At 59.0% G+C, this 20,928-nt stretch overlaps 1 protein-coding gene across 2 annotated transcripts; it reads right to left on the bottom strand.

Moving 5' to 3' along the window:
• Positions 1-5,229: 5,229 nt before the first annotated feature.
• TBX2 (T-box transcription factor 2) lies at positions 5,230-15,675 on the bottom strand. 2 transcript variants are annotated; one of them, XM_090291636.1, is made up of 9 exons: positions 14,978-15,675; positions 13,642-13,909; positions 12,560-12,706; positions 11,318-11,394; positions 11,062-11,225; positions 9,970-10,604; positions 7,399-7,794; positions 5,495-5,599; positions 5,230-5,312 (listed from the first exon to the last, which is right to left on the bottom strand). In XM_090291636.1, the coding sequence occupies exons 1-9, from the start codon at positions 15,367-15,369 to the stop codon at positions 5,289-5,291; spliced, it is 2,208 nt and encodes a 735-aa protein (XP_090147762.1). In that variant the 5' UTR covers positions 15,370-15,675; the 3' UTR covers positions 5,230-5,288. The 2 variants fall into 2 exon arrangements, with proteins under 2 accessions (XP_090147762.1, XP_090147763.1); XM_090291637.1 differs by lacking the exons at positions 5,230-5,312; positions 5,495-5,599 and having other exon boundaries at positions 6,721-7,794; positions 14,978-15,672.
• Between the last annotated feature and the right edge of the window lie 5,253 nt (positions 15,676-20,928).

Consider the following 20,928-nt stretch of genomic DNA (forward strand, 5'->3'; position numbering starts at 1 on the left):
ACTGGGACAATTGTGGGAGAACACAACTGGGAGGATAGACAGCCCTGCTGGGGCAGGGTGAAGGAACCAACCAACCAGTCCAGGGCTACATAAGAACCAATCCCACAAGAACCTGCCACAGGGGGGCTGGGCAAGATGCCCAGAGGGACAGGGAAGACCCAGGCTGTAGAGCAGGAACTCTAAGGGATCCAGGAAAGAGCCTTGGTGTGATGTGTGATCTGCTTCTTGACAGCTGTATGACCTTGGGCAGATCTGAACCATGGTTTTCTACTCTGTAAATGGGGATAATCACACCCACTGCCCAGCGCTGAGAATTAAACTAAAAAATGTATGCCCAGCCCTGACTGGTGTGGCTCAGTGGGTCGGGCATCAACCCGCAAAGCAAAAGGTCTCCAGTTTGATTCCCAGTCAGGGCACGTGCCTGGGTTGCAGGTTCGGTTCCCAGTCAGAGCGTGTATGAGAGGCAACAGATCGATGTTTCTCTGACATGGATGTTTCACTCCCTCTCTCCCTCACTTCCTCACTCTCTAAAAATAAATTTAAGAACTCTAAAACAAAAAGGAAGAAAGAAAGAAAGAAAGAAGACACATGCCCAGTGTTAAGTACACAGTGGGTGTTCCACAGCTCCTCCAGTGAGGCTGAGTAGAAGGCGCACGGGGCCAGAGGGTATCATGTTCTCTTTGGGATGGCAATCATTAATAAGGAGAGCAAACATGATCTATGCTTGGGCTAGGCACTTGCCATGTGACATCTCAGGTAACCCTTCAACACCCCTGCTATTGTTTCACACGGGAGAAGCCCCGTCCCCCACCAGGGGGCCCTGGCAGGCGTTGCTGGCCTGACAAGACTTGAGAAGGCCACCCTTCCGATGGCCTCCCAGACTTAGGTGGCGTCAGGCTGTTTCCCCCACAGACATGCCTCCTGGCCCTGTCAGAAGGGCACCTCCCAGCCCCCTTGTCCTTTCCCAGCCCTGAGGCTGGCTCTCACCCATCGTCACTTCATCAGCTGACATTCACAAGGCCCAGGCCCAGGGGATTGGGCAAGAGCTCTTCCTGTATTTACTGGATGGCCTGGCATGTTGCTCTGAACGTCACTGTCATCGGCTGTGATGGGGGGAGGGGTGGGGTGTTCAGTGAGAGCCCGTATGTGAAAGTGCTTTCAGCACCACAAAGCCTTCCACAGAGGTAAGGGGTGAGCCAGCCCACTGGGTGCCCCAGATCTGGGGAGCACCCTTAAATACAGGGTCTGATGTTACCCATCGGTGTCCCCTTTCCTCTTTGGGAAGAAGTCATGATCAGTCAACAGACTGTGGGGCTGGGTGCCAAAGTCACCCTCCACCAGTCTGTGCCTCTCCTGCAGTTTGCTGGGGGGTGGGGAGCAGTGCAATAAACACATCCCACAAGGGATGGAGGCAGCAGGAGGCAGCCAGTCCCTAAGGGTTTCAGGACCTGGAATGTGATTTTCTAATTGTGAGTTCATCCTGGCCACCCGCCCTATTCATTCCCTGAGAATCTCAGTGACAACAGCCTAGGTCTATGGATGACTCTGCCTATCCCCCAGGCTTATGTTCCTCAAACACTAAATCAAAGTAGAGTCCCTGTCTCTTGCCTGAAGTTCAGGCCAGGGATCACTGAAATTGTATCAAGGTCGACTGGTCACTCACAGGTCAATTTGATTTTAGTCCAAACCACTTATTTTTAGGATGAGGATTCTGGGGCCCAGAGAAGAAAGTCACATTGTCCAAGGTCACACAGCTGGAACCAGAGCTTGATGTGTACCTATCGCCCCAGCTTCAGCAGTAGGTGGATATGCAGGTAACTACTAAATTACCGAAGGTGTGATCCTCCCCTGTGTTCTGTATTGGAGGGGAAAGAGCTGGGATCCTAGGGCAGCGAAGACACCTGGCTGGGTGCATGCACACAGCAAAGCTGGTGACTGTGCTGTGGTGGGAATGATGGAAGCTCGTGTGGGTTGGCCTGTTTTCTAGCTGTGTGCCTTTAGGTAATAATAGCGAAGAAAATCTCCAGGAGAGCCAGAGCTCAACTGGGAACCAAAAGGGTCAGCTGGAATCAAGTTCCAAACACCGCCCCCAATCAAACTGGCGATCAGGCCACTGGGCCTCACATGCCCTGGTCCCCATTCAAACCTGGCCCAGATCCTCAGGCTGACCCCTATGCTCTCCCCATTCCCCACTACTTTATACCGAACAACGCAGATCCCAAACCTTCCCTGGGCTTCTGACACTCGGGGCCCATGGGGGCTGGAGGCCCCGACCCCAGGAGAGCAGGGCCCCCGGGGTTCGCTGCAGGGGGGCCCATCCTGCACGCCCCCCGAGGCGACCTTAAAGACCGGGGTGGAGGAGTGAAGAGCTGTAGGAAGGGGCCTAGGTGGCCCGCCCAGCCGCCCCAGCGGCCCCAGCCGCCGCATCCTCCGACCCCCGCACTGGGGAGTCGGCCCCAAGGGCCAAAGCGGCTCGTCTGGAGTGCTGCAGATCCAAGCCGATAGCCCTGCTCTTAAGAAGCCAGGAAGGCCCGAATGAAGCGGCCCCCTGTCCTGAGAAGGACCGCGAGGGCCCAAGCCCTGCCGGGCACACAGAAAGCGGCCAGTCGGTGTTTGCAGCCGGATCCTCGCGGGTCCGGACGTTGGCGCCGCAGGGCGGCACGACACAGGGGAAGCCCCGACCCTGAGCCTCGGGCGCTCCCGTCCAGGTGTCTGCAGCCCCGTCCACAGTCCCGTTCGGACTCGACGGGGCGCCTCCGTCCCTCGGCTGCCTGTGCGGTCCCTGGGCCTGGACCTACGTCAGCCTGTGGGTTTGCATGTGCGCCCGTCTGGTTGTGGGTCTCTCCACCTTCGGCTCTCTCCCTAGGCCGCCTGCCCGGCCGCCGCCCGCAGTTCGCCTCTGGCCTGGAGCGCCATCTCGTGGGCACGTGAGGAGTTGCCGGCGGCCCGCGGACAAGGCCCGCTCCAGGTTAGCTCCTGGCGGCCAGCTGGGGAAAGTCCCAAGAGGAGGGGCGGAGGAAAGAGGGGTGGCCATCTGCTGTGGGAACCCGGTGCTTTGGGAAGCGGATCTGCGCCTCCAGAGAGCCCAAAAGGAGCCCCAAGGGCAAATCAGAGTCCTAGGCGCGTTCGGACAGAGGCATCAACGCATTCAGTGAAGGGTGACTAGTCTGCACTCTCAAGGCCTCCGCCCCCGGGAGTGCCCAGCGAGCGCCCAGAGCTCGGGATCTTTTCCCTTTGCCCCTTTCCCGGGCGCGCATCGGTCCCCCCGGTACCTAAAGCAGGGAGCGCTCGGCACCTCGCTGGACCCTGCCCGCCCGACTGGTGCTCCAAACTTTGGGGTCGAGGACCGTGAAGGAGGGGACGGAGTGGGATTGGATTTGAAGTACTTCCCAAAGCGGGGTTGGGGGAGGAAGGCAAGCTCAAAGTTTAAACCTCGGTCTCATAGAGACTGTGTCTCTTGAATCATCCTATACGTGGGAAACTGGGGGACGGGGCGTTCGATCTGGGGCGTTCACCTGTGGGTGTCCTGGGTGTCACCAACCTGAAGGCATCCCTAAGGCTCCAAGGGGTGCCCTGCATGTGTATCAGCGGCAAGCTGGGAGGCGGACCCCGGTTCTGCGCCATTCACGCAGGGCAGGGCCTGGCCACTAACGCTCAAGATTCCCTCCGCCGCAGCCTTTGGCTGGGAAGTAGGCGGTGGGAGAGGAAGGAATGGCCTGCGGGGATTAACCGAAGAGGAAATGAGGTCTTTCTAGGTCTCGAAATCCTTGCTGCCTAGTCGCTGAAAGGTCTCACGGAGCCCCCACACCCACACCTCCAGTCTCCCAGCTCCCCCGTGAACCACAGTCACAATCCCACCTTATACGCACAATCCCCTCTCAGACCGCACACTTCCAAAGCACAGGGCCCCGTGGCGATACATCAGGTCACCAACAAGCCACAGAGATCCGTCAGATCCCATCACCCCCAAATATGCTCCCCTCACAAATATGCCCCCGCGATGGCGGTTCTGCCGTCTAGGGCCCCTGGTGCCAGGCCCTGAAGGGTTAAGGGGGCCTTGGGGCACCGGAGCGGCGGGACCCGGGAGCCTGGGCTAATTGGCGACCCCGGGAACAAAGAGGGCTGAAAAGCGGCTGGCTTAATTGGGCCAGGGAGCGGCCGGGCCTTTGTCTGGAACTAGGCTCTGCCGCCGCCGCGCGATTCCTGTAGCCGAACTCAAGTTCGCAGCTGGGACCCAACGGAGCGCTTCGAAGGCAACTCCGGGAGGGGACGTGAGTGGCGGAAGGCGGGGGAAAGGGGAAAAAGTCTCCAAACTGTGCTCAGGACCCGGGGCCTCTCGACGCCCCGGGATGCCACTTCACCCCACCCGGCTGCTCCCACAGCGACGCCGGCCAGCCCCACCTTTGCAGCGACCCTCCTCGGGTTCCCCCCACTGTGCGGGAGGCCGCTCGCGCGGCCCCAGGTGTGTGCTGCCCCCTGGTGTTCCGCAGGCTGCTGTGAACCTGCAGCCTTTTCCCTAACTGCTCCTAGACGTACGGTCGGTGAGAAACTGGAAGGAGATAACGCGCTCCTGCTCTTCGAATCCTAGCGGTATCTTTAGCCCAAAGCTCCCTGGACTAAGTACACTGTCGACGAGCTCAGAAAGTTGTCTCTGCCCCACGCGTTATTGGACTGCACCTTCGCTGTTCCGGGCCTGCCTGCCTGAAGATCAGAGGAAACAGGGAAGCTGGAGCCTACCCTCGGGGGGGCAGGTGGGGGGGGCAGTCTCCTGATCCCTCCCATTCGTTCACTGACCCAGAGCATAGCTAATGCAGTGCGGCCAAGGACCAGCGCCCTGCCTGGAAGAGGTGGCTTAGTTCTCCTTTCTTGCAAATGTGTTGGCTCAGGAAGGTGTCCTGGGAGCCTGAAGGCCCGGATACTGTCAATTCCACCTCCACCTTCACTCACCCTTTCTCCATATCACCAGCCCTGGTGCCCCTCGCGAGTTGAGGGCCAGTGCCTCCCACTTCCCAAAGTGCCAAGGTGGACAACCTGCTCAGCCAAGACATCACAGATCCCTAAGGCTTAAAGAGGAGAGAACTGGGACTCACAGATAAAGAGATCAGACTGATGGTTGCCTGAGGGGAGAGGTGTTGGAGGACTGGGTGAAAATGGTGACGGGATTAAGAACTACAAATTAGTAGTCACAAAATAATCATGGGAATGTAAAGTACAGCTTAAGGAAGGAATACAGTCGATAATATTATATTGTAATAACTATGTGTGGTGCCAGGTGGGTACTTCTTTGATTACCTAACCATGATGCTGTACACCTGAAATTAATAGAAAATAATATCGAATGTAAAAATAATAAAGTTTAGTTACAACCAAAAGGGAGAGGAGAGGAGAGGACTGGGAAGAAGGTGGAGGGGCTCAGTGAGGGAGAGACCCAGGGCTGGGTTGAAGGAGTGGCTGTCCACCCCTTCCCACTGCTAGTATTTGGGGCTGTGGATACCTGTTGGCTGGGCGAAGAGGAGAGAAGATGCCACCTTGGCCAACTCACAGGATGGGGGCCGGAGGCAGCTGACCTTGCAGGAGTGGGCCTCGGAGAAGCAGGGGCCTAATGGAGAGTGAAACAGTGGGCCGCCCAGAGAAATCCCTAGCTGAGCCCATTATCATCATTATAATACAGGGGGAAAGTAAGTCCTCACACCTCCCACAGAGATTCAGATGAAGTACACGGGAAAACTTTCAGGCTAGACTTTGCTACTCTAGTCAACAGCCCTGACACGGAGATGTTTCTTTCTGAGGTTCAGGAGGCAGAGAGATGGAAAAAGAGTTCCAGGGTGTGCGGTATTTGGGGGACCACAACCACACCCCTCCTCGGAAGGGAGAGCGGGATCACTCACCTTAACAGCCCCACTTACCCAGAGGCGCTAAAAGGGGTGCGTTTCCACTATGGTGCCCCATAAAGGGACCCGGAATCCGCGGAGTGGCTGTAGCCGCGGACAGAGGGGAGTGGCCAGTAGAGGGAGCCCGGTCCCTGGCCTGGGACGCGGGGCGCCCGGGGAGCGCGGGGGGCTCCAGGGCCTTGAGGCGACTCGGCGCCTCCTAGCCCAGCCCGCGGCTGGCACCGGCGCCGCCCGGCTTCGCGGCTCCTCCCGCTGCCCCAGCCGCGCCGCCGCCCCCAGGATGCAGCTGCCGCCGAGCCCGGGGCGCCCAACCTTTTGTCCCCGCCTCCAGTCCCTCCTAGCGCGCGTGCTGCGCCCCAGCCCCGCGCGGCCCACAGAGCGCACAGCGCGTTCACTTCGCAGTGTAGCGTTTTATTGTTTTCTCGCGTTTAATTGTTTTCTCTCTTTCTCTCGCTCTTTTCTTTCTTATTTATTTATTTATTTATTTATTTATTTATTTATTTATTTATTTATTTATTTATTTATTTATTTATTGTCGTTTCGTCTCACTCCGGAGCGAAAAGTGAAAACCTGAGGTGGAGCCTGCGGGCCAGGCGAGCCAAGCCCGGGCGGAGGGGCCGAGGGGCTGGCGGGGTGGGAGCTCCTCCGGGGTCAGGGCTTTCTCCTGCAGCCAAGGACCGCCCCCCCCCCAGCCCTGTACAATATAGATGCTCATGTAAAATGAAAAAAAAATTAAATGCTATGAGTTAATCTCTAAATATTATGTACACAGCAATGTACACTTTTGAATAAATTAATACCAATTTGCATATTCTGGGAACCTTAAAGCTTATTTACACAAATTACCATTTATTTCATAAATATCTTTTTTTCCCTGGCGACTCAAGGCAGAAGTGCCACTCTCTCCGCTGACCCAGGGGTAGAAGGAGCGCCTGTCTCTTGGGAGGAAGAGGAGGGGGTACTAAAAGAAGAGGTCCCTCCCAGCTCAAGTCTACACTGACTTCAGTCTTCACTGACCCCATTATCCCTCATCCCAGATTCTCAGGCAGTCCAGGCAAGAGGCTAAGGTCTTCTGGGGCTCCCTCCGAAGCTCCCACCCCTAACCCCTGCACCTTCTGGCTCCTGAAGAGACCGCCGGGCTGGGATGAGGTCTCCCCACAGCGCTGAAGGACCCAGAGATGCCCTCAGACGATGCCACCTTGACACTGGAGCAAACCTGGACTGAGTCCAGTGGCTCCAAAGGGACTGTGATCCGGGAGCAGGATTCCTTATGAGGCCCAGGGAAGTGTCCCAGGCCTGCGCTGGCTGGTTAGGGCTCTGTTCCGGCTGCTGCAGCCCATTTATGCTCCTTTATTTAAATAAATACCCATTCTGTGCTGTACAGGTTCCAAGCAGCAGGGGCAGGCAGCCCAGGAGGCCTTCGTGGCAGCGGAGTCACTGGGCAGCCCCCTCACTTGGGAGACTCCCTGCCGGGGGAGAGGGCTCGCTGGCTCTCCAGCCCACTCACCAGTCTCTGGATGCTCTGCAGTTCACTGGCCGCCTCTTTGGCTGATACGCTGGGCGACAGGGCACCCCGGGGCGGAGCCCCCACTTTACGGAGAGCCAGCTCGGGCAGCGGGCTGGGTTCCCGGCTGTTGCTGCCTGCAGCCTTGGAGCCCTCCGCCGCCAGCCCCGTGGTGAGGAGACTAGTGCTAGGCGGGATGGTGACCGGGATCTGGTAGGGGCTGAAGCGCAGACGAGGCCGGGCACTGCCCAGAAAGGGGCTCCGGGAGAGGGAGCCGGCGGCAGCCGCGGCTGCAGCAGCAGCACTGGTGGCTGGCAAAGCAGAGGCGGCTGCAGCAGCGGCTGCCATGTAGGTGTAGGGGTACGGGAAGAGGCCTCCGAAAGTGGGCATTGGGATTCCCTGGAAAAGAACCAGAATACAGGGGTTAGGCATCCTGCCTGATGTGTCCCTGAGGGTGAGCTGGGTGCTGGGGCTGGGGCTACAACTAGGACTCCTTGCCCTACTGTTTTAGGAACAGAAGGCCAGAGCTCACATAACTATAACCCCAGGCAGCACAGTTAGACATGAGCCAGTATGTCTATGGCTCACTTCAGGTTGCCACAAAGGCCTGGCACCATTAAGCTCTGTGCCAGGATGAGTAAGGGGAAGGACATTCCAAGTGGCTGAACTAGCATAGGCAAAGGCCTAGAGGGAGGACACAGCGCAGGCACAGGGCCAGGTGGCAAGCAGGCAGCTCTGGCTGTCTTGGGATGTTCTGCTCACTTAGAACAGTGTCCTCTCCAGCTCTTACATCTGCAGGTGACCCCAAAGGGCTGAGGAAGCACAGCTAGGTAGAGGGGAGGAGCTTTGTAAATTCTCCTTCTGCTTGCCCACCTGCTCAGAGGTCTTTGCCTGGGCCAGGAGAAGGGGACAGATGCCAATCAGTTTATAAACTGGCCTGAATATGCTATAAAGAACTGGCGGCACCGCAGTGGCAGCTGAGGAAGGAATGCAGTCTCTGCCTGTGGAGAGCACAGTAGCCAGGAAACCTTGGATAAACACCGCCTGAGTCCATGAGGCCCGACTTTTGGATTATCTGACCTTTGAAATAATGGCTCACTCCCCAGACTATGTGGGTATGGGGAGGAGGGCAGGGAGCTGACTGCGCTGGGCTTCTAGAGACTCAGGCCTGGCTCAGACAGGAAGAAAAAAAGTAGCTTAGTCAGAAATGAAAAAATATCCTTCCTAGAAGGTCAAGCCCTACTGGGCATTCAGGCTGGGCATTTCAAGTGGTGAGGAAGGAGGGAGGTGTCAGTTCTCCCAGGATTTGGCTCTACCTGATGGCCAGGGGTGGGCTTCCCTGGCTTGGCTACTTAACCACTAGCAGTATACCAAGTGATGCCTCCAGAATGCTGGGCACTCTCAACCTAGCCTTGCACCTGTTGGCCAGGCCTGTGTCTAGATGCCCCCGTGGTGACTTCTCCATGACCTCTGTGATGCCTATGCCTGTCACCAGAATTTGCCTGGAGAGGAGGCATTCACATGCATACAGAATCAAGGGTTCAGATTCCACCTCCAGGCCCCAAATTCCATTTTCCAGAAGCCTCCTTGCCAGCCCAGAGTTCTAGGTATGTGATGTTAGTGCCTCCAAACACTCCACACCCCCCTACTGAGCTCTGTTTAAATCCTGTTTAAAATCTCCTCCCCACTTTAAAAAATATTTGCTTCTAAACCAAAGGAGCCTTCTCAGACCTGAACTCCTATTTTCCTTCCCGTAAGATATGATCTCAAGGGTTCAATTTGCCAGAAACCTCAGAGGGAAGAAAATGAATGAAGAGAATCCAAATCTTTCCACAGGGAATATTCCACCCAAGCAACCAAAGAGGCCGCTCTCCCCATCCGATCTCCTTATTTTGCTGCTGGCCACAGTTTAATAAACTCTCCCCTGGGAGCTCAGAATTTCAACCTGGGCCTGGGGAACTGAGCTCCTTTTCCCTAAGATGTGTGGCTGGGGAGTCAGAAAACCCAAGGTGGGGGAAGGAACAGCCTTGCCCTTTGTCAGGTCAGTGGACTTCCTGAATGGCCTGAAAAAGGCATCTGGAGGTGGATCGTTTTGGTGATCAACTGTCCGGAAGATATTGCAAAATGTCCCATTCTCTTTGTCCAGCCACCTTCGCCTTTCAGGGATTTACAGTAAGTCAAAGGTCTTTGCTCCCAAGAGAAATGTCCTGAGGCCAGGAGAGTGGACTTCACAATGGCCATGGGGCAGCTCCAGTCTGTCACAGCTGGAAGAATCTAATGGGTGCCCCCTTCAATGCTGTGCCTATAGGGAAGGAAGCAAGCCCAGAGAGGGCCAGTGACTTGCCCAAGGTCACACAGAAGTCGGAAGGAGCAATCTTCCCAGACCCTGGACCTAGAGTCTTAGTGTCCCTGAACTAGTGTCCTAGAGAGTGCACATCAGGTCTCCCCAGGACGGAGTCCTTGCCCACTAGAATCTCTGAGTGCCTATAGTACTCTTTAAGTCCTGTGCCTACCCCAGCCACCCACATTGCTCCTCCCCCCTCCATCCTGATGCCACCAGATCACAGGCCTTACCTGAGATGCCAGCATGTGCTGGGAGAGGTGGAACGGGAAGGGCGCCGCGGTGCTTGCTGCACTGACCGCAGGGCCGAGCCCGCCTGTGTCCAGCCCGGTGGCGGCCCCTGGCCCGCCGCCTCCGCTATTGCCACTGCTCGCCACGGAGGCCAGGAGGTGACCCATGCCCATGGCAGAGAAGGCTCCAGGGCCCATGGCGAACTGTCCTGGGTGCAGAAATAGCGGCTGGCCAGCACCTAGTGGCCCGAAAAACTGCTGCCCGTGCAGATGGCCGGAGAAAGCCAGTCCCGGGAGGTGGCCGGCACCCAGGGGGGACGCACTGTCTGTCTGCACCACCAACGGTGCCAGGCTGGGCTCCTTGCCCTCTCCCGCCTCCTTGCGCCCCTCGTCCTTCCGCCGGCCTTCGGCCCTCTCCTTCTCTAGGGTCCGCAGACCAAAAGGGCCATCCCCGCCGCCCTCCGCCGGCTCCTTGCCCCTCTCCGGGCTGCGCCGCTCCCGGGCGCGCTCAGGTTCGGACAAGCGAGGCGGGCTGCTGCCATCCAGCGCCGGGCTGCGGCCTAGCGCAGGTCCCGCGCGCTCCTCGCTCAGCCTTTCGGGTTCTGGGTCGCTGTCTGCGGCGAACGACTTATCCTCGGCTGCAGGTCAGAGAGGAATCGTGGGGTTACAGGGGCTCGGGAAGAGAGACGCGAAGGCTCTCCCGGTGTCTGGGGCAGGTCCGAGAGACTTGGAAAGGCCTGCTGTCGGAGAGGGCAAGTCCACGGCTTCTAGATCCTCTTTGGGCAAGGGGCAGTGACAGGCCACCTAATCCAAGATTCCTTATATACAGTGGGAGAAATTGAGCCCTGTACAATTTCCTTTATTGCCAGAGTCACACAGGGCCAGGAATGAAGCTTGGGAGTCCAGCCGTATCTTCTGGCTGCCAGGGACCATTCTAACGGGGGCGTCCAGATTGGAAACCCCATCCCAGACACACTGGGAACGCTTCCCTGGGCCTTAGGTTTAGCCTGACGTTGAGCAAAGAGCCAGCTGGCGCCCTGAGGAGACCCTCCCTTTCTCCCTCCCCCGACCCTGGTCCGACCTACCGACCCTCACCTCTGTTGCGGTGCAGGCGGAGGGGACTAGGCGCTGCCCCCGGGGACGGTGGCGGTTCCCGGGCGGGGGGAGGGTCACAGGATGAGGCGTCCGATTCGGCGCCGTCGCGCTCCGGCTTGCAGTGTTCTTCGTACAAGCGCAGAGAAGGCAGCGTCAGCTGCTTCCTGGGGATAAACGGAGGGAGTGGGTCAGAGGCGAGCGCACACACTCTCACGTCCTGCTCCCCCAGGCAGGAGCGGTCCTGAGCAACCCTCACCTTTTCTCCCTCCTGCCGTTCCCGGTGTCCCGGAAGCCCTTGGCAAACGGGTTGTTGTCGATCTTCAGCTGCGTGATCTGCGGGGACCGAGAGGGCGACACTAGCTTAAGATGCGGCTCCTCCAGCCTGGCCTGGGGCATCCCGAGGTCAGCGGCTGCCGGCCCAGAGGAAAGCCCGGGAGTGTCTGCTGGGCACCCTCCCGCCTGGGATGGGCAGCTCTGAACCCAAAGGCGAGATAAGGCAGCGGGTGGGATTCGAGAAAAGCGACAGAGTTTCTCCTGCTTCCAAGTATTCCAAGCAGAATCGCTCAGCCTGCACACACAGGCCCAAAGCTGTGAGCACAGAGTCGAAATCTGCCCAAGCATGCACTCAGGCTCAGGCGCAAACAAACGCGGCACCTGAGACCGCAGAACACAGGCAGGTCCGTAGACACAGAAAAGACATGTCACACTCACGGGCCCGAGCATACACAGACAAAACAAGTGCCCACAGAACAAACGAAAAACGGGCCTCCTCACGTATCCAGGGCACCCTAAATGGTGCAGTTACACATCGGCTCACAAAGACAGAAAGGAGGATGTCAGGACACTCTGGACTCTCATTCACCGGGAGTAGCTCACACAGACACAGATCTAATGGGGGTGGTGCTTGGCCCCTCTAGGGAGAGGGTGTAGAAAGGCATCAAGCAGAAAAAGCGCTTTGGCTTGAAGGGAAAGTCTTTAAGCACCTCCCAAGAGGTCCCGGCCTAAACTGGCCCGAAGGGGATTGCTTTGGGGGGTTGTGTCACCTGTCCCGACCTCTGGCTCCCTCGGGAGAGTGAAAACTGGGCCCCAGGTTCCTAGCTTAGGGTTCTAAGCATCGGGAGAGCCTGGGCAGATTGCCTCGGGCACCCTCTCTTCATTTAAATTCCCATCCCTGAGCCAAGAAATAAACGAATGAAATGTAAAATTGTCCATGCAGCCCGGAGTCTTTGCTAATTGCTAAGTAAACATCTCCACCCCAGCGAGCGCCCAGCTGTTGCGCGCCCCAGGGAGCGAGTGTCTACGTGTCCTGGACTTGGGAGGGAGCCTGGAGGGTTTCCCTGCGTGCTGCCCTTACAGATGAGAGGCTGGTGGTCAGGAGCGGGTTGTGAGGGGGTGGGTTGTTTGGGGGTGCTCCGGGAGTGTGTGAGTGAGAGGTTGGAGCCTGCATGTGTGTGGGGGCGTCGGCGCAGGGGCTGGGCCCGTCACGCGTTCTGCGCACCTTGTCGTTCTGGTAGGCAGTGACCGCGATGAAGTCGGTTTCGGGGAACACGTAAGTGCGGAAGGTGCTGTAGGGCAGCTTCAGGATGTCGTTGGCTCGCACGATGTGGAAGCGCGGCTGGTACTTGTGCATGGAGTTCAGGATGGTCTGCGGGGAGGGCTCGGGTCAGACGGCAGCCCCCAGCCTTTGGCAGAGCATTTCTACTCTCTAGGGGCCTGAATTCTTTTCCATTTCTGTCTCTTGCGTGGTTCTGCTTTCCCTGCATCACCCCCTTTGCTATTTTCTCCTGTCTTCCTTGCTCTTTTCCTCCTTTATAATACTTTTTATTTTATTTCCCTTTTAAATTTCCTTTCATCAGTTTCCCTCTTTCTCTCTCCACTAAAAAAAATTACCTCTTTTGAAAATAGAAATAAGACAAAACTCTGCCCTTAACCTCTCTTAGCACATTGCTAAGCCCTAGTAAACCCACGGAGAGAAGTTTGGGAACTCGGAGGCTCATGGACTGCCCTATCTCTGAACAGGCAGTCCCTTTTGCCCCTTGAACTACCCTCTCCCATTCACTGGGGCCCTAGCTCAGGCAGAAAAGGAGAGAACCCCCAAACCCCCTCCTCCTAGTCAGGAATCTGCCTGTGGAGGAAGGAAGGGAGTCTCAGAGAGGGTGTCTAGGGGCTGGTTTAACTTATAAATCTCCTAGTCTGAGGAGATCAATGGGGACCCTTGGAGAAGGGTGAGCACAAGCTGAGGTCGTGGGCAGGTCTTCCAAGCTCAACACCTGAAGACCAGCGGCTGCATAACCGAGTCCCAGCCATATGTGCACGTCACTGGTAGCTCGGAAGGGCTTTTAGAAAGCCTGCCCCAAGCCGAGATTGTGAGCAGCCTGGAACTTGCTAGTCCATACCCTGCCATTCCCCAGGCTTACACAGACCAGAGCCCTCTAGACCCAGGCCCAGCCTGCATAAGCCACAGGGCAGCGGCCTGGGCAGGGGCACTCTGGGGACTCCCCGGGCCTCACTCTTCAACCTTGGGCTGCAGTGCTAGGTGAAGGCCCCGACTACCCATCTCCAAGCTTGCCCCACACTCACAAAGCCGTGTTTGTCGGAGATGTTGTTAGTCAGCTTCAGCTTGTGGAAGGCCACGGGCTTGGCCATCCACTGCTCTCCCGTGGCCGGGCTGTCCGGGTGGATGTACATGCGTTTGGGCATCTCTGGGTCGGCCTTACCGGCCACCATCCAGCGCGAATTATGGAATTTATACCGGCAATCATCAGCGGCCACAATGTCCATCAGCAGGATGTATTTGGCCTTCTTGTCTAGACCGCTGACTCGCACCTTGAACGGAGGAAACATCCGCCTGCAAGAAAGGAAAGAGAAAGATGCCGTAGGACCCCGCTGTACGTCGTAGGACTCTCCCTGGACACACACCACACTGCCTGCAGGTTCCCCATCTGTGTTTCCCTGTGGTCACTGTTCTGTCCCCTTATTGCTGCCTGGGAGACCCCACCTGTGGTTGTTACTCCTGGGAAATCCCATTTCTGCCTTCCCATGGCCCTATGCTCAGATCTGGTGGCCCTCTTACTCTTAGATATCTGAGATAAAAGCCAATGTCCAGTACAGAAATCCAGATCTTCTGAAAATACACCTGCTTCTCTTGAATCTCCCCGAAATTTGTCCGGGGGTATACCCACTGGGGACAGAAGTTCCCAGAAATAAATTCAGAAGATGTTTATTTGGGGAACTGGGTTGTAGTGCCGAACAATGACTCTGACCCTGAAGTTCGGGGGAAGAGGGCCAGCGTGAGGCCTCGGCTCCGGGTGGCTGAGTCAAGATGGGTGGAGGGGTGAGGGGCTGTGGTTTTCTTTTGGCTTTAAGGCCTGGTGCGGCGTGTGAGTCCGGAGCTCCTTGCTCTTAGGCCTGGCCGGGTCAGGGCTGCGACTGGGCCGCTCCACCGCGCTGTCAGGAACGGAGCGGCCGGCGGGAACCAGCAGGCCAGCCTGGGTCTAGTGGGGTGCGGGTCCCATTCTGGGCTCCAGGGTCGTAAGAAAGTCCGGAAGACGCTGAACCCCGGCACTCCAAGCCAGACAGGAAGGCAGGAGATCAAGGGTGAAGAGGCTAAGAAGTTGCAGCCGAGACCTCCGAGACCTGCCAGGGCCGAGCAGCGGGGCCTCCTCCGCTTTGAGACTCAGAACGGTTGGAACTATTCTTTAGGAGCGTATTTTCGTTTTACTTCATTCGGGAGATTTTGTTGTTTCAGTTCCTAAAATATCGCTCGATGCCAAATCATTTGGTTGTCTGTAGGAGCTAAGGGAGCGCCGGGCTGGAACTTGGAGCCCCGAGCGAAGGGCTCGGTGCTGACCGGTGCAATCGGGTCCCCTAGCCCGCCCGCCCGCCCTCGCGCCCTCCGGCCAGAGGGCCGCCCTACCTCCCGGACTTGGTGATGACCATCTCGGTGCCCAGCTTGTGGAATTGGTCCCACAGCTCTTTGGCCTCCAGCGTCACCTTGGGGTCGTCCTCCACCTCGTCCTCGGGCTCCAGACTCTTAAGCGAGCGCAGATGCGCGGCGGGCGGGTGCGGGCCGAGTGCCGAGACGTGCAGCCCCGCCTCGGCCGCCGCCGCCGCCGCCGCCACGGCCGCCGCCCCCGCCAGGCCCGGGTCGGGCAGCGGCTTGGCCAGCGCTCCCGGCGGCAGTGCGAGCGCGGGGAAGAAGGAGGGCTGCGCCGCCGCCAGGAAGGCGGACATGGGGAAGTCGGCCGGCCGTGGAGCGTGGAACGGATGGTAAGCCATGGCGCTGGCCGCCAGCGCCGGCTCTCTCATCTGGACATCCGGCCCAGGCGCCCGGGGGCCGGGGCCGGGGGCGCGGGGCTCGGACCCCCGGCCCGGGCGGCGGCGCGCGAGGAGGAAGGGCGACTCGGGTGGCAAGCTCGGCGGCGGCTCTTCCCGGCTCCCCGTCCGGCGCACGGCGAGGGGCGCGGGGCTCTGAGCGCGGGGGTGGCGGGGGCTCTGCGCGGGGCTGGGCTGGGCTGGCCCGCTCCGGCGCCGGGGACCACGCGCGACTGGTTAGATCTTGTCGTGATCTCTGGAAAACTGTGACTATCTCACATGTCCTGCCCTGCTCGGATCCCCTGCGCTAACGAGCCAGGCCCCCCTTGATTGCTGATTTTACGCTTTTTGGACCAATTGTGGGTCTCCGGGGGCGGGGTTTTGACAGCTCCGGCCAAGCTCCGGCCGGGAGGGGGGGCCGGGGAGAAGGTGTCGGAAGCCTCAGCAGTAAGAAAACATGTCAACAGAATAAAATATTAACCAATGACGGGCCAGCGAGCCCCGAGACCCCTCCCCCTGCCCCGGCCCCCACCCCGAGCCCGTGCCTGAGGCTCCCTGAGCTCGGATGGGAAGCTGGCCGGCCGACCCGACCCGCCGAATGGGCCTGAGGCGGGGGGCGCCAGGGTCTCAGGGCCTGGAGGAAGGACCCCCAGCCGCACTCCAGCCCCAAGTGCAAAGCATTGACACGGCCCCGAGAGGAGAGGGGGCGCCCTCATCCTGTGCCCAGCAGCCCAGACGCTCTGGCCCGCGCCCCAGCTTGGTCCCGACCCCACTCCCGGCAGCAGCGCCGCCTGGGGCCCCTGCACTCCGGAGGGAGGCTGCGGGCGCTGGAGAGGCCGGTGGGCGGGCGAATCGGGAGGCGCGGGCGGCGGAGGTCCCGGAGCGGAACCTGGTGAGTGGAGCGGTGGCAGAGCCTTGGTGGGGCCGGCGTGGGCGGGAGCGGGACTCGAGGCCTTGGCACTCGGGAAACGCGGAGACCCCCTAACCATTGCCAACCCTCACATGAAGACTCTGGAGGAACCTGGAGTTCCGGGCAAGCCCTGAACTCAGCCTAATATTGGTCTGCGTTTGGACTCAGCCTTGAGCCCTCCGAGGGCCAGGAGAGCGGATCCTCGGGGCTAGGAAGGGAACGCACCTTTTGCCGAGCACAAGGCGGCACTGCGCGGGCTGATCCCGGCCCCCAGATTCTTGACCCACAACCCAACGAATTTTCGCCGCATCCGGTACACAAGTCTCCCTCATCCTAAACACAGGCATCTTCCAGCTGCTCTCCGCCACTTTCCTAGAGTTTCCAGCTTTCGCCAGGGCACGTCTCCCAAGTTCAGCAGCTCTGAGCAGTAGGGGTCGGAATGTCTGTGCGCACCTGTGATTGAACACCACCCCCACACCCTGTGATTGAACCCACTCTTCCCATTCAGTCTTCGTTTCTCGGCAACCCCAGTATTCCTCCAACCCAACGATGTGTGCGTGCGCGTGCTTGTGTATGTATGTGTGTGTTACGCCCTGGGTGGTGGTGCCCTCCGTGCGCAGCGGGAGAGGCAACTTAAGGCGGGCTCCCAGAGAGTTGGCGGCCACACACCTGCTTGAATCGGGCTCGGGCGGCGACACTAAGACTGATTCCTGGCAGTCACGTTCCGAAGGACAAGACGAACCACTCACTAGACGTGAGTGACACTCCTGCCCACACAACTAATGCAAGTGCCGGTGAGTTGAGCGGGCCAGTGCCGGCGTGGTGGGCGCCTACAGCTCACATCCAACGATGTCCCAGGCAAACCCAGCCCATCCGCTGCGCACGCCCAGTCTCAGGGCACCTTGTCGTTGCGCACTCGGATCTGGAATGTAAAACCTGGTCGGCCTGGGCAGTTCGAGTTCGGGACCGCCTAGAGCTGTTTGACCTACCCGACCATTTTTCTATTTTTCCGATACGGCCCTGGCACTCTCGAAACTCCTGTACCCACCGTTTAAATGGGCGCAGCCCCCACGGGGTTTTTCTTCACTACCTCTCTCTTGGGTGGGTCGCTCCCGACTTAGTGCCTTCTCTCTGTCCAGAACGAATCTTCTACTCTATCTGTACAGTCTACGCAGCCGGGGCTGGATCCGTTGCCGCTTTGCACAGGAAAAGCCCTGCCGGCTCCATCCCAGGCAGGATGTGGCCCCTTGGGGAAGGATATGTGTGGACAGGTTTGCGCCATTGAGGAGGTGACCAGATAATAGACAGAGCAGTGATCCTTAGCCTGGAATCCGGGTAGGGGCCTGGAAATCGGTGGATACATTTGTAAAGTGTGTGTGCACGTACTTTCGTACTTGTAAGAATGTGTGTACACCTAACTGTGTGCAATTTGAACATTTTCCTGGGGAAGGTCCGTAGTTGGTCCAGGGGGTGTAAGGCCCAGAGAGTTTGATCGACACTGGCCTGGGCTATTTGCCCAAGGCATCGGGTGGTGACCGTGCAGTTGTTGCATTTGGGGACCACGACCCCACCTGGCCACAGGAACTGGACCTCAGACCTGCCCTTTGGCGGTCACAGGCTCTTTCTCGGCCGGCTCCCGCCGTCTGTCCTGTCCTAACGCCCTGCAACGAACCCGAGGTTCTGCTACAGCTACTCTCAGGATTCTGAATCTAACATCCCTCCCCGCACCCGCCCCCCACCCCAAACTCTCCAGCGATGATATCCTTGGTTCATCGAAAACCCACTCAGGGGAGGCTTAGACGGCCTCCGAGCGGCGCCGTGCGACGCCCAGCTCCCGTTCGGCCCCTCCCCCACCTGGGTCTCCTCCTCTTCCTCCTCCCGGGAACAGGCGCCTCTGGGGGGTCCCCAGGGCTGAGAGTGCGTGTCTCTTTAAGAGGCCCCGGGGGGCGCCTTGGGAGCCGCCCAGGGCTGGAGGGGGAGGGCACGGGCGGGGGCGGCTGGCGCCAGGCGGCCGAGGCTCCACAACAAAGCTCCGGCCCCTGTCACTTCGCATCGGTCCGACCCCGAAGACGGGCGGGGGACGCGCGCTCAGCCGCCCCTCCCTCTCCCAAGCCCTCCTGGGCCCAGGCGTCGGGCGGGCGCGGGTTTCCCAGCCTCTGGTCGGTTGCACACACTCAGTACGCTCCGAGCTCCCGCAATAAGGAAATCCGGCCCGGGCCGGGTGGTGCCGCGGTCCAGAGCCTGGCTGGGTTGCCCGTCTGCCTCTGGCCCCTTAATTGTCTGTGGGGTCAAGGGCCACTGCTAGGACCTTCCCGGGGTTTGTCCCCGCCGGTGTCTTTGGTCTGTGTGACTGGGCGTGGATCTTCGTGAGCCTGCATGGATGGCTTGAGGATGCATGGCCTTGTGGCAGAGGGGACATGCATCTGGATAACGGGGTGCTGCTGCGAGACTGGTATAAGTGCACAGTCCTATATGAGTGTGCCCAGGCTAAGCTCGGGTAATGTGTGCGGCCCTAAGTGTGTCACCAGCAGTGGAGGTGCCGTCGGGGTCTTAGCGTGTCCAGGCGGTGAGCAGACAGAGCTGCTTCTCATCCCCCGCAGTTAGGCCGGACCCGCTCGCCTCCCGGAGCCTTGGCGCCAGCTAGCCCCACTTAGCGGCCCGGCCCGGCTCCCCTGCCGTCCCAGGTCTGACTGGGGTGGGGGCCGCGGCCTCGACAACCCCGGCCCACAGCGGCCCGGCCTGTCCTGTCCACTTAGACAAATTGCGGCTGACAGGCGCGTAGTCTCTCTGGAGTCGCCGCGCGCCCGTCGCCTCCCTCCCGACCCAATTACCCGGTGCAGGGTCGGACCTAGTGGCTGGGATGGGACGTGGGGGCGGGGGATCGCGGGGACAGCGGAGGCGAAACCTCTTTCCCGCCACTTTGTGGCCCCTGCCTTCAGCCAGGATAGGCGGCGGGGCCGCTTATTCAGATTAGGTCCGGGTTAGTGCCTCGGCAGCCAGGCCTGTGTGGCCCACCCCCAATCTCCCAGGCTGATGCGAAGGCGAGGCCCCAGCCTGGCCACTCTGGTCCGGGACACACTTGGCCCTCGAGGGGTGTTGCTCTGCACCTGAACCGGGCACTTTGGACGACTTCCCCAGAGTTTTGGGGATCCGGTAACCCTGGGAGCTCCAGACTTTTCGCTAATGTGGAGTTGAGGTCCAAAGGTCCCAACTGTCCCGTTGTGGCTCGGGGTTGGCAAAAGTGCGGTGTGCATCTGTAACCCTGCGTGCGCGTGGCCGTGCACGAGTGAGATCGCAAAGGTGGGTGCCTGGGATCACGGCATCGTGAGCTGACCATGCTGCCCAGTGGCTTAAGAAAGGGGGCAAAGCTCAGGAAAGACCCCAAGGACCAGCCCACCTGCTCAGAGAGGGTGGGGCTGGTCTGCCACGCGTGCTCACTAGGCCCTTGATTCGCTTTTTAAAAACGCTTTCGCAGGGAGCGGGCCGGGATTCCCCCGGGCAGCTTCACCCGCAACGCATCCCATTCTGGGCTCCAGCTGCACGCACCCACCCTCCCTTCCCCGCAGAAGAGCTACCTGGCCTGTCTGAGCAGCCTCCGGCCTCAAACCAACCTTTTGCCCTGCAGCTTCCTCTTTGCCTGCTTCGGCCTAGTTGCTCTTATCCGCAGTGTCTGTTCCCCTTCCCTTCCTTTACAGATGAGGACGCTGAAGCCCAGAGGCCACACATTACTGTGGCAGAAACCCTGGGATCTTAAAAGAGAGCAAGGTGCTAATGTTGCTGCTGTCCCGGTAGCTACAAGGCAAGGCTGAGACTCCAGGCCCCTACCCTCAGGCTGGGCTCTTGGCTTTGAATACAAGACACACACACTGTTCTTTCCTTTGGTCCCTAGAGTTTGCAGTTCTAGGTCTGCAGGAAGGGGGCTGCCTTCCCCCTGACACAGGGACAAGGGAGCAGCTTCAAAGTCAGTCAGGGGCAGGAGCTGGAAGCTCTGAGGGCTCGGGGATGGGGTGAGTGGATTCAGAGTCTTGGATCTTGAGGGGGGTACAGGTCAGGGCAGACTGGGGCTCTCTGAGGAGAGCAGTCAGGGCATGAGAGGCAGCAAGGAACACAGAGGCATCAGCAGGTTAGCTGTGTGACTTTGTGACCTTGGGCAAGGCCCTGGCCTGCTCTGGGGCTTAGTCTTCTCCTCTGCAAAATAAGGACCAAATAATGCTCTTCAGGTATCTTCTAGTTTCCAGATTTTCTCATCTGTGAAAATCAGAAACATCAGCCCAGAGAAACCATTTCCAGTCCCAGATGGGCAGCTGCCTGCTCTGGCCTCCATGTGACACTAGTGTCAGACAGAGCGCTGTGCACCTGAATTTGTCTTGGGACCACTGGGCTCTTCCTTGGATGTACCCCCAGCAGTGGGCCCTCTCTCCTTGAGCTGCGCCAGAGCTCCCATCAGCCTCCTCAAAGACCATGAAGATATTTTTTTCCTCTTCCAAAATGAGAGAAAGTCCATAGCAATTTGCCCGTTGGGCAGGTAGTGCTACAAGAATCAGCGAGGTCACATGGCTTCCTCAAGGTCATGGGGTCAGGCCACAATTAGATGCGTGTTCCCTGGGCCTCCGAGGTGATGCCATCTTGGGGGTCCGCTGGGG

Source organism: Furipterus horrens, unplaced genomic scaffold (assembly GCF_987537825.1).
Source record: "Furipterus horrens unplaced genomic scaffold, mFurHor1.1.pri manual_scaffold_11, whole genome shotgun sequence".
Taxonomy (NCBI): domain Eukaryota; kingdom Metazoa; phylum Chordata; class Mammalia; order Chiroptera; family Furipteridae; genus Furipterus; species Furipterus horrens.

What these genes read in the sequence shown, in the direction of transcription:
- TBX2 (XM_090291636.1), bottom strand. Translation starts at nt 15,369, where the DNA reads ATGAGAGAGCCGGCGCTGGCGGCCAGCGCCATGGCTTACCATCCGTTC. An exon ending in GTCATCACCAAGTCCGGGAG is followed by an intron (nt 13,910 to 14,977) that starts GTAGGGCGGCCC and finishes CCTTTCTTGCAG; the next exon opens with GCGGATGTTTCCTCCGTTCA. An exon ending in AACGGCAGGAGGGAGAAAAG is followed by an intron (nt 11,226 to 11,317) that starts GTGAGGGTTGCT and finishes GTTTATCCCCAG; the next exon opens with GAAGCAGCTGACGCTGCCTT.